Source organism: Perognathus longimembris, chromosome 16 (genome assembly GCF_023159225.1).
Source record: "Perognathus longimembris pacificus isolate PPM17 chromosome 16, ASM2315922v1, whole genome shotgun sequence".
NCBI lineage: Eukaryota > Metazoa > Chordata > Mammalia > Rodentia > Heteromyidae > Perognathus > Perognathus longimembris.
The window spans coordinates 23,397,925-23,410,228 of record NC_063176.1 but is presented as its reverse complement, the minus strand read 5'-3'; the positions used below and the strand labels follow the sequence as shown (position 1 = coordinate 23,410,228).

General features: G+C 40.5%; 1 protein-coding gene across 6 annotated transcripts in view; it reads left to right on the top strand.

The window, feature by feature from the left end:
* The window catches only part of Fras1 (Fraser extracellular matrix complex subunit 1), a 423,435-nt gene that overhangs the window by 266,918 nt on the left and 144,213 nt on the right, over positions 1–12,304 (top strand). For 5 of the 6 annotated variants that reach the window (XM_048364090.1, XM_048364089.1, XM_048364088.1 and 2 more), the window contains exons 23-27: positions 712–858; positions 5,427–5,567; positions 6,461–6,601; positions 8,923–9,063; positions 11,502–11,772. In XM_048364090.1, coding sequence (XP_048220047.1) covers positions 712–858; positions 5,427–5,567; positions 6,461–6,601; positions 8,923–9,063; positions 11,502–11,772 — 841 coding nt within the window. The remainder of the gene's footprint in view (positions 1–711; positions 859–5,426; positions 5,568–6,460; positions 6,602–8,922; positions 9,064–11,501; positions 11,773–12,304) is intronic. The other variant, XM_048364092.1, reaches the window with a different exon arrangement.

The window sequence follows — 12,304 nt, the reverse complement described above, 5'->3', positions numbered from 1 at the left end:
TTTTAAAAATCCAACCTCCACGGATTATGTTGGGGGATTTATGAGCAGGATCTAACGAATAACTAGATCCGGAGCAAAAGAAAAGGAAGTACCAGGATAGGCGTCAAGGATTCCAGAATGATATACTGAGTAGATAGAGAAATGAAGTTATCAAATAAGAGATACACAAGGACCACCATTGGGGATCATTCCCAGATGCCTGAAATGCACAGCTGGCTGCTAAGAAGTAAAGTTGGACAAGAGAATAAACCAGCTAACCTTTAAGTCCTACATTTAACACATGGGATTTTTGCAATCCACAATATAGTTACTACCTAACTTTAATCATAGCATCTCTCTCTCTTTCTCTCTCTCTCTCTCTCACACACACACACACATACACACACATACACACACAGTGTTTATCTAAAATACTTGATTAGTGGTCTTAGAGTAACTCTTCATTTTGTTGCTTCATCACAGGGTATCTCAGATTTAAATCCATCCTTGCATTTACTGTTTACCTTTGGAGAAACAAGATTACCTTTCTTTTATTTTGGAAAATGAGTCTAACACTGTCTGTTGTGTTGCACCGAGAGCGAGGAGCGCTGTGGCTATAATGACAGAGCAGGTGGAGTAGGGCTTTGTTCCTGCACAGTGTCTGTCTGGGTTTGATCAGGGCTCATGTCTGCATTGTAATCATCTGAGCATTTTCTTTTTCTTGCTGCTCAGCATGCAGCCCACACTGTAGAAGCTGTGATTCACAGGCCAGCTGTACCTCCTGCCGAGACCCAAGCAAGGTCCTGCTCTTCGGGGATTGCCAGTATGAGAGCTGTGCCCCACAGTACTATCTAGACATCTCCACAAAGACCTGCAGAGGTAAAGCTCTTTGTGCATTGTGTTCTTTTCCTCAGAGACTTTTCTCTCTACCCACTCAGTTCCCTGCCTTTGAGAAACACTTTAATCAAATACATTTACTTGCTCTGATGATAGATTTGTGTGTGGATAGATTTGTTCATTCACTCATTTGTGAAGCACATTGCCATCCCTGAGGCTTGAACTCAGGGCCTGGGCTCTGTCCCTGAGTCAACTACTTAAGCCAAAGCGCCACTTTGGCTTTTTTTGAGTAATATTGGAGATAAGAGTTTCATGGGCTTTCCTACCTGGGCTGGCTTCAAATTGCAACCTCAGTTTCCTAAGTAGCAAGGATTAGAAGACAGGTGTGAGCCACTGGCACCTGGCTGATGAAGCATATTTTTGATCACCTTCTTTCCTGTGCCAGCCATTGGTTGCAACTAGGGAAAGTATTTTCCCTATCCCTGATAACTCTTTCGTTTGGCCCATCTAATGTTCTGATGCTTTACAATTAATGATAGTAATTAAATAAGTATCAGAGACAATAAATAAATCAGAAGATTTAGCAGAGAAAACTTGAGATTTGCAAAACAAAAATCAGAAGACCTTATGACACTGGATTCAGATTGCCATTGTAGACAGAAAGTTGGAGTGTATGGTTCTCATCCCAGCTGAGTGAAGTGGGATCCATCCAGTTCACCACCATTCTCTATTCTCCACCATTCTCTATTCTATCCTACCTACTAGGCTTACTTCAAAGATGTTTATGACTTTCCTAGGCTCTGTGGGTGTTCACATTTGCAGCTCTAGTTTGTTAGACACTAAGGTTAATGAAATCAGGAATTATGTCTGAGTTGTTCACCTCTGCTTAACATACCCAAATAACTCTGATGGCATAGTTCCTGTCCACAAGGGATTTATGAGGAGATCCTGCCAAAAAACAAGTTCCAGCAGGATGTCAGTGGCTCACACCTGTAGTCCTAGCTACTCAGGAGGCTGAGACCTGAAGGATTGTGGTTGAAAGCTCACCCTGGCAGAAAAGTCTGCATGAGTTCATCTTCAGTTAACCAGTTAAAGGCCAGACTGGAGGCTTGGCTCAAATAGTAGAATGCCAATTATAAACAAGAAATCCAAATGGGACTGTTAAGTCCTGAGTTCAAGTCCTGGTACCAGAAGACAGAGAGAGAAAGAGACAGATACAGAGTCACACACACACACACACACACACACACACACACACACACACACACACAAACAGAGAGGGGGAGGGGATTAAGTACATTTTTCCTTGTTCTCCACTGGTTGGAATTCAGATCATCTTCTTTGAATGGCAGTGCTTATTAGCAAGGGGAAAAACAGTTAAGAACATGTAGAACTCAATTCCTTTTCCTTTCCCCACTTCATTCCTGTCTCTGCACATTCTCCTCTTTCCATCTGCCTATGGAAGAGAAGCTAGTGCTCAGATATGGAGGTCAAACATCTGTCATGTAAACTTGGAAGCTTTAAGGCTCTGCAAAATCACATATTTTCCATTCCAAGAAATTCTACTTGCTTGTCAACTTTGGTGGTCTGCTGTGCTCAGGCCCTCTGAAGCTTTTCTATTTTTTTCCTCCTAACCAGAGGCTGTCAGTTTGTGGTGAAAAACAAGATTATCACAAATCCTCTCTGCTGTAAATGGTTTCATAACTAGGCTGGCAGTTTTCAAACTCTGTTTTAGTCATTTTCCCTTGGGACTGATTCAGACCAATAAATAAATGAGATTAACTTTCTAAACCCTCTTGAAAGCAAGACAACCATCATGCACATTTACCTGTGACTTTAGGACTCAGAAAATTTTAGCCAGGAAGAGAAAAGGTAACAAGTGAGAATTTTCTCTGTTTTAGTGTAGTAGCAAAGTGAGATGGAGGCAGACCTAAGAAGAAATGTATTCTCTAAGAAAAACAGTTCCTAGCAAATCACAATAGCTCTATAGCTTTGTACATATGAGCACATAAGATGATCCTAAGTGAAATGAACTCTAAGTTATGGAAACAAGTGGTTTATCCTTGTTGTTGTTATTTTCAACATACCATGTGAAATTATGCCATTTTTCTTTTTTCTTTCTTCCCCATAGTGTTACCCCTAATGTCACTGTAACTGATTTTGGTACCCTGGGTATTGTATGTATGTTTATTGGAACTAGGGAAGGAAAGGGGAACATCAAAATGGAGAGACAAAGAGTAAAAGGCGAACCAATACAACAGCAATACTTACAATATGCTGTAAATCAACTGTACAACTCAGGGGGAGGGAAGTGGGAGAAAAATGAAGGAGGAGGTAATAAGTTTGATAAGAAATGTACTCACTGCCTTACATATGAAACGGTAACCCCTCTGTATATCACTTTGACAATAAGTAAATAAATAAATATTTTTTTTAAAAAAAGGAAAACAGTTCAGATCCAGGTGGGTTCATGCCTGGAATCCCAGCACTCTGGGAACTGAGGCAGGAAGATCAAGAATTCAAAAATCAGGGCTGGGGATATAGCCTAGTGGCAAGAGTGCCTGCCTCGGATACACGAGGCCCTAGGTTCGATTCCCCAGCACCACATATACAGAAAAATGGCCAGAAGGGGCGCTGTGGCTCAAGTGGCAGAGTGCTAGCCTTGAGCGGGAAGAAGCCAGGGACAGTGCTCAGGCCCTGAGTCCAAGGCCCAGGACTGGCCAAAAAAAAAAAAAAAAAAAAGAATTCAAAAATCAGGGGCTGGGGATATAGCCTAGTGGCAAGAGTGCCTGCCTCGGATACACGAGGCCCTAGGTTCGATTCCCCAGCACCACATATACAGAAAACGGCCAGAAGCGGCGCTGTGGCTCAAGTGGCGGAGTGCTAGCCTTGAGCAGGAAGAGGCCAGGGACAGTGCTCAGGCCCTGAGTCCAAGGCCCAGCACTGGCAAAAAAAAAAAAAAAAAAAAAAAAAAGAATTCAAAAATCAGCCTGGACTACATATTGAAGTTCAAACTGATCTGGACTACATAGTAAGATCCTATCTCAAAAACAAAACATTGCTCACACCTATAATCCTAGCTACAAGGAAGGTAAAGATTGAGAGAATTTTGGCTTATGGCCAAACCAGGTTGGGATGATCATCAAGTGATGGAGTACTTGCTTAACTTGAAAGCATGATGCTTTTCAGTTTAAAGCTCAGTACCACACCAAAAACAAAACAAAACAAAACAAAACCCTACACATTTATTGAGCTGTTACTGTATGCCAGATGCTGTGCTAAATTATGGATGCTTATTTGTTTAGGGGGATTGAACTCCTTCTCACACATGCTCTACCACTGAGCTCTACATACCTATCCCTTGCTGATTCTTTTTTCTTTTTTCACGTGGGTACTATGTTTGCCAGGGCTTTGTGCTTTCTAGGCAGGCGCTTTACCACTTCAGCCACATCTCTAATTAATTGTTGCCTACCTTCATTATTGCATTTAGTCTTTATAATGGCTTTCTAAAACGGGTACTGTCTCAGGCTCAAACGGTTTAAGAAAGGTGTAGGATAATACAAATAAAAAATAGCAAATCCAAGCCAACTTGCCTTACTTTCAAGACCACACATTTAATTGTGCTATCATCTCCCATTTGCCAGGTGTGAAGGAGCAGCTAGAACATTGTCTCTCAAGCATAAGTTTTAAAATTGCATCTGAATTGCCTAAGCCATTAAAAATAACACCAGGTACAACTCTGATTATTGCAATAACAACGATAATGAGGCAGCAACAGTGTTTTCATGGCCCCGACCCCTGATACTCTGCCTCTTTTAAGTTTGGTGTTAAGCCTGATCATCTATATTACCATCAATGCTTTGGATTATGTGCGTTATAAAAGAATTGAGACCCACTGCAGCACATGCTCCTTGAAAGCAGGATATACATCTTCCATTTTTTATATTTCCCTCAGGCATCCTTTAGGTGCTGGTTGAGCAAAGGAACATGAGAGTTAGCCAGTTATATTGCCCTACATGAGGTCTTCTAGTGTTTTAGGAAGACCTTTCTTTGGGGGCATTTCCTTTATTCTTCTTTAAATCTGATGTTACTAATTTTGTCTATTGCGATGTCTGAGTTTTTGAGAGATGGAGTCTTGCCACATCTATTGTGGAGATAGTAGACGTATTCTTAGTTGGGCCTCTGACATCTCTTTCCCTATTGAGCGGCGAGCATTTGGAAAAAATCAGTTAGATTTGGGGTGAGTTGGCCACTCCCTCTGATAGGCTATGCATGAAGTCTTGGCATGGCTCAGGAATAAAGAAGTCTGGTGCCCTTGGAATACGACCAAGTTTATCTGGCTCTTTGGCAGGCCTGCTGACAGGCTGTCTGGGCACAAGCTTGGAACACTCCTTGTTCAAGCCTGTGTCTGACATAATTAGGAAACACTAAACCTCACAGACACACCCAGGCTACTACAAGCAGAGGCCTCATCACAGCTCGTGTCTCTGACATCACTTATGTTGTCCTCACACTACCTCTTGCATCTGCAGACAGCATCCTTTTCAATTACTTGCTAGGACAGAGGGTGAACAGGCAGGAAGGTGATTTGATACAGAATTTCTTTCTAGAGTGTGACTGGAGTTGCAATGCGTGTAGTGGGCCTCTAAGAACAGACTGTCTGCAGTGCATGGATGGCTACGTTCTCCAGGATGGTGTCTGTATGGAGCAGTGTTCACCATCTTTCTACAAGGATGCAGGCCTCTGCAAGAGTAAGTGTCCAGGCCTAGCCCTGTGCTCAATCCAAAGGCTTTGAATTTCTGATAAGGACTCTGTGGTACATTTCCCTTGTGGCTACAACTGCCCAGTTCTGCCTTCTTTCCTAACAGCAAGCTGCCTTTGTTGTCATGGCAATTTTCTTCTTTTCCCCATGCCCTCCTATGACACATGCTGAAATTTGATGTCAGTATGATGACTTTGAGGTTATGTAGTCACATAAAATAGTGCTTTCTTTTAGATTTCCTTTAAAATTAAGTAATCTTACTCTCTAAATGAGAGGTCTGTGTGTTGAGGTGTTAGAAAACATGGAAAGATTGTACTATTCAACCACTGCAGTGCCTCAATCTTCTGTCATATCTTCTCTCTGGCCCAGCACTTTCTTTAGCCTCCATTTAATCTCATAAAATACCCAGATCCTGAAACTCCTTCTGAAGGTCACAGAAAGTATGCCCAGGAGCACTGATGAGAGATGAATTGGCTGGCTAAGGGAGAAAAGAGAGACATTAAAAAGAAAAAAACCTTGCTGATAGACAGGACTAGATTATAGTGGTAATAATCACTAATATCTATCAATCACTTTAGAGTTTTTCTAGTATTTTTTATTATTTAATTTGACTTTCCCCCAGGGAGGGGTACAGATAGTATTTCCACTCTTGTTTTGTAGGGGGAACACTGAGATTCATAAATGTGGAGTGACTAATCTCAGTCCTCCAGTACTAAGTGTAGTTGTCAAACCAGGACCTGGCTCACTGACTCCTCACAGAGTGTGTTACTAAATACACCAGATCACACTGGTTCGTAACATCTGATGCTGCCTGCCTGCAAGATCCCAGAGTCCCCTTGGAAAGCTCCACAGATTCCTATTGACCTTGGCTTTTTCTTTCAGACTGTGACAGCCATTGTCTGCAGTGCCAAGGTCTCCATGAATGCACCCGCTGTGAAGGACCATTTCTCCTCTTGGAAGCCCAGTGTGTCCAGGAATGTGGCAAGGGGTACTTTGCAGATCATACAAAGCACAAATGCACAGGTAACTTGAGACAGTGCTGAGTTCTCTGGGAAGAAGTAAAGGCAGCAGTAAATCGTGTCTGCTGATTCTCAGGTAGCCAGCAGCAGCTGAAAGGGAAGCAGGAGCTTGGCTTAAGTAATTGATGGCTTCCTATGCACATGTACCAAGTCTTGGTTAAATAGGATATAGGACTACAGCCCAATGATTCTCTTGAACAAATCAATATTGTCCCTAAAGATCTTCATGGAAACGAAGCCAGTATTTTATGGAATGTAAAGCTGTATTGAACTGCAGTGAGGTGTCCATTAAGAGTGGATCAGCCATTTGATATGGACATAGGATTTCTGTGCATACACTAGATCACCTATGACCCTGATATTGGCACTGCACCCTTGGAGAAGAGGATTTGGGGGAATAACTTAGTGAGATATGATGACGATTTTATTATTACACTAAAGTTAAACTTGAGGCCTTTTCTCCTTGCCTATTGGTTCATCCAAGAAAATCCCCCATTTGTTCTCATTGTGTCTATCACAGCTTGGTACCACGCACCACTCCCTGAAAGAATACCTGATATTTAATAACCATGTTATTCACCTGCATTATTTCATTTATTATTCAGAATGTCTTGGTAAAACACAACAGACACCATGAATCCTATTTTACAATGGGAAAAAAGACAGTGTTAATTAAGGCAACTTAAAATCAAATAATAAACCCACCATCTACGATTCAACTTCAGGTCCCTGTAAACTGTACTATGCAGCCTTGTTAAATAGAAACAAACTAAATAAATAAATGAACTGAATAGAAGTAAAAACAATTAGGTCAGATGCCATCAATTCACAGCTGGTTATTAACTTAAAGATTCCTATGTTTCTTTAAATAGATATCTTCCTTGTGTGTTTAAAATATGACCACAGTGCTTCACACCTGTAATCCCAGGTACTTACTTGGAGGCAGGAAGACCTCAAGTTTCAGGTCAGCCTAGGCTGTATTAGTAAGATGCTACTTCAATGACAAAATACAAACAAAAGGACCAAGGTTATAGCTCAAAGTGTTAGAGTACTTGGCCAACAAGTGAGAAGCCCTGGAATCAATCCCCAGCACCACAAACAAATACACAATATACCACTATTACTACTACAATAATGTTTACTACACACACACACACACACACACACACACACACACACACACACACACAATGGAATTCTACTCATCCATCAGAAAGAATGATATTGTACCATTTGTAAGGAAATAGAAAGACTTGGAAAAAATTATATTAAGCAAAGTAAGCCAGACCCAGAGAAATGTAGTTTATATGGTTTCCCTCATTTTTGGTAACTAAAATGTGCCTATAAGTCTACAAGTAACACACTGGATGGTAAAAGAAAAAAAATACACTGGGACATAATAAATTATACAGTCTCTAGGCATTTACCCAGTGAGACCAAAGAAGGATATTCTTAGGAGAGGATCATGACGGCCCAATAGCTATGTGCATCTGGTCATATAAAATAAGGTTTATCAAAATAAATTTCATGAAATGGAAATAGGAGGTTTTCTTCACTTCTTCGCTGCTGTATTCATTTTCTTTTCCTTTTGTCTTGTTTATTTGTTTCTCTGACTTTGTGAGGGTAGGGTGGACACAGAGATGGTGGGACAAACAATGAACAAGTGCAACAGTGATACTCACTAGGCACTATGTTGAAAATGAACTGTACACCTGGTGGGTGGGGAAGGGAGGGAAAAACTGGGAGAGAGCAAGGGAAGAGGTGACATTGTTTTTTTTTTTTTTAAAGGTACTCTTACATCTGACTTATGTAACTGTAACCCTTCTATATACCACTTTTACATTAAAGAAAAAGAATGAGAAGTGGGATAGGACAACTGAAACTTTCCTATGTGCCTAGCACTTTTCTAGTCACTTTGTGTTATAACACATTTAATGCTACCAACTATTTTTGTATTAGGTGCTATTACTATTCTTATTTGCAGCACAGATTGTTAAAAAGAACTTGCTCAAGGTCACCGCTGGGAAGTAGTAGAAAAGGAATGATGCCAAGAAAAGAGCCTTTGCTGTTAATCACTATAAATGTTCTCTTTTACAATTAGTTGCAGTTAACTTCTCAAACAAAACACCCATGTACATTCTCTCAAGATCTTATGATATAAAATGGAGAGTAGACCGCTCTGTTCTTGAGGGTAGATCAGTAGCCTCCGTAGTACTACATGGAAATTGCCAGAATTCTCTTTTTTACTGTGCTTTCTTTCCCTGGCGGTCTTAGCTGAGGGTCTGTGTGTTGGTTGTACCTCACTTAATGTCCCCTCTTTGATAGCCTGCCCTAGGGGGTGCCTGCAGTGCAGCCACAGGAACCGTTGTCATCTCTGTGACCATGGATTTGTTCTGAAGAATGGCCTCTGTGTTTCCAGCTGTGTTCCTGGCTTCTCTGCCCATGCAACTAATGAAACATGTATAGGTAAGAGCCCCTCCTCTGATGGTCTGCTGAAATTACTAGTAATATATCTACACAAAGGCTGGGTTCAAAAATATAATTTACTACAGCATTCTTATTCTGGAAAATCGTTGGTGCATGGCAGGGGTGGGGGTGGGGGTGGGGAGGGAACTTTTCCTGCAAAGGGCCATTTAGACATTTCTAACGTATTCATACAAAGCTACCAATATAGGGAGATAGGCCTGCAGCATCCATGAGCCAATGAGAAGCATCTGTCTGTCCCATCATGTGCCAAGTGATTTCTCAGGCCAGATATTCTCTACCCCATTAAGGAATACAGGATTGTTGATGGGACATGGTAAATTAGGAAAACTCAACTTCTGTGATCTTTGGAAGGAAAAAAGGGGTGATCTGTTTTTTAAATATCATGCCTATCAGATAAGAAATTTGGCACAAACAGCTATGTTTTGAAACTACATCCATGTTTTGGAAAATTACATATTTATAATTATTAAAATCACACACACAATGTGTTTTTTTATTCATGCAAACTTGTAGGGCTAATTAGGCCAAGGTGCAATGCTATATCTTTATATATATATATATATATATATATATATATATATATATATATATATATATATATATATATATATATATATATATATAGTAGAGAGAAACTTTAAATGAATAGTGAATGGTGACTGGAGGCAGCCCCATTAAGTTCTTATGTTATACGTAGATGGGTTTGAACCATTCTATTTGCCATTATGAATAAGGTAATGTATGAAAGTAAAGGCACTAATCTCTCCCAACACTTAATGGACACCATACATTAAATAGCAAAGAGAAAAGCGAATTTAAATCAATCCTAATTTTGAACCCTAAGTGTTTTTAAAGTGGATAAGCTAGGGAGTTACATTAGAGCTGAGTGTCTCTTGGCTTTTGGGTCCTGTTCATTGATAACATGCTGCAAGTTTTTAACATCACAACACACATTTTCTTTCTATCTTTTTGTTCTCTAATGATGTTGACAGTTTTTTCAAAGGAAAAAAAATATAGTTTTGACTTATTGGAATCTTTCTGGAGATCATGAGTATTTGGGAGTCAGCTTACTACTCTTGGGACCTAATATACATCAGCTTGTGAAAATAAATTCTACTTTCATCAGAGTCATCTTCTGGTAGAAATTGTCCTCCTAAAACTTAACCTCCACACATGTCTTGTCTGATATAGTTGTAGAGAATGGCACACTGCCACCACTTAAAACCTTAGCAAAATACTTTTCAGGAAAAAGGATGGTAGCAAAACCTACTTCAGCGGTCAGGTGTTTTCACATGGGTAGAGACTGTGAAATCTTAGGACAAAGAGTTTCTATGTCACATGAATTCTGATTATGACCTATTTGTAATCCTGCCTCAATGTAGATTAACAGATACTCTGGTAGGAAATGGCATGAGACACTTGCCTCTTGTTCTTGCCCTCAGTGGATCTGATGTGACAGGAAACTCTAGTAGTTCTCCAATATGCCAGCACATTAGAATTACCTGGGTGGTAAACATTAATGAGAAACATCTAAGTCACAATCTTTGACAATAGACCTCAAGTATTAATATTGCCATATAACTATATTCTTCGTTATTGAGATAGAATTTATATATCCTAAAATATACTCTGTAAAGTATATAACTGACTTGTTTTTCAGTATATTCACGAAGTTGTGTAACTATCACAATATCTAATTTCAGAATATTTTTATCAACCCCATACCCTTTAGCAGTCTCTGATCATTTTCCTCTCACTTCAGCCTCTAGTAACTATTAAAACACTCTTTGTCTCTATGAATTTTCCTATTCTAGAATTTTGCATAAATGTAATCAAATATATTTTAATTTCATAATATATTCACAGCTCATCCATTTTCTTATTTTTGCCAGTACTGGGGTTTGAACTCAGGGCCCACACTTGCTAGGCAAGGACTCCCTTGACCCCCATTTAACACTGGTTATTTTCAAGGTAGGCTCTCACTTATGTCTGGGCAAGCCTGGGCTGCAGTCCTCCTGCTTGCACTTCTGCGTGTCGCTGGGGATGATAGGTGCCTGCCACGGTGCCAAGCCCTACTTGATATGGAATCTCAAAAACCTTTATGCCTGGGCTGGCCTCAAACCTCAATTCCCTGACCTCCACCTCCCAAGAAGCTCTTATCACAGGCTTGAGCCACTGCACTTGGCTTCCCATGTTTTCTTCTAACAAATTTACAGTTTAACTTTCCCATAGAATGGAAATAACACTAGAGACCGACAGGCTGACAGCATCGAGTTAGAAGGGTGCTTAAATTATGTAATAGATCAGAATCTCCTCCTTGTGGCTCTGAAGTAACATTGTAAGACTATTACTCTGAAATAAGTAGGAACTAAGGAGTGAATGTGACAAGTCTGACCTTTGGACTCATATGTTTTTAGGCAAAATACACACCCCCAGTCTTCACGTGAATGGTTCCTTGACCCTTGCAATTGGCTCAATGAAGCCTCTGGACTTTTCTCTCCTGAACATCCAACACCAGGATGGCAGAGTAGAGGATCTCTTGTTCCATGTGGTGAGCACTCCCACCAATGGTCAGCTGGTACTCTCAAGAAATGGCAAAGAAGTTCAGCTGGACAAGGCTGGCCATTTTAGCTGGAAAGATGTGAATGAGAAGAAAGTGCGGTTTGTACACAGCAAAGAGAAACTCAGGTGAGCTAGTGTTGCTGTCCTCCTGCCTCTTCATCATTGCTCCCCGCCCCCCACAACACACACCACTGCTCTTTCTTAATAGCTATCCGTTCTCGTCTGGGGAAGATCGATATTCCACAAATACTTTCAGCCGCCTGTCATCATTTCCCTGTAATTGCTTAGAGTGTGCTTCTGTTTGAGGCATTTTCATTTTATCACATAATTATGTATAATACTCTGATGTGACAGGAAAATTCCTAGTATAATGTCCTAGATTTGGGGCCTAGCAGAGATAAAACTTGTTGTACAGCCAGATGGTAAAGTGGCTTCCTTCGCAGGAGGGTTGTGTACAGTAGGGATGGGGCAGAGAAAAGATGGAGGACACATGTTTTCCAAGATGTCATGTGGTCCATAGATTTCAGAGTTAGAAGGAAACAGAATCACAGCAAACTTTCTATTATCTACTTTATGAGATGAATTGTGGTTCATTTCTAAGTCCAATCCAGTTTCTGGCTGTCTTCTTCACCCCAGTTTATACACACTCCAGGAATGC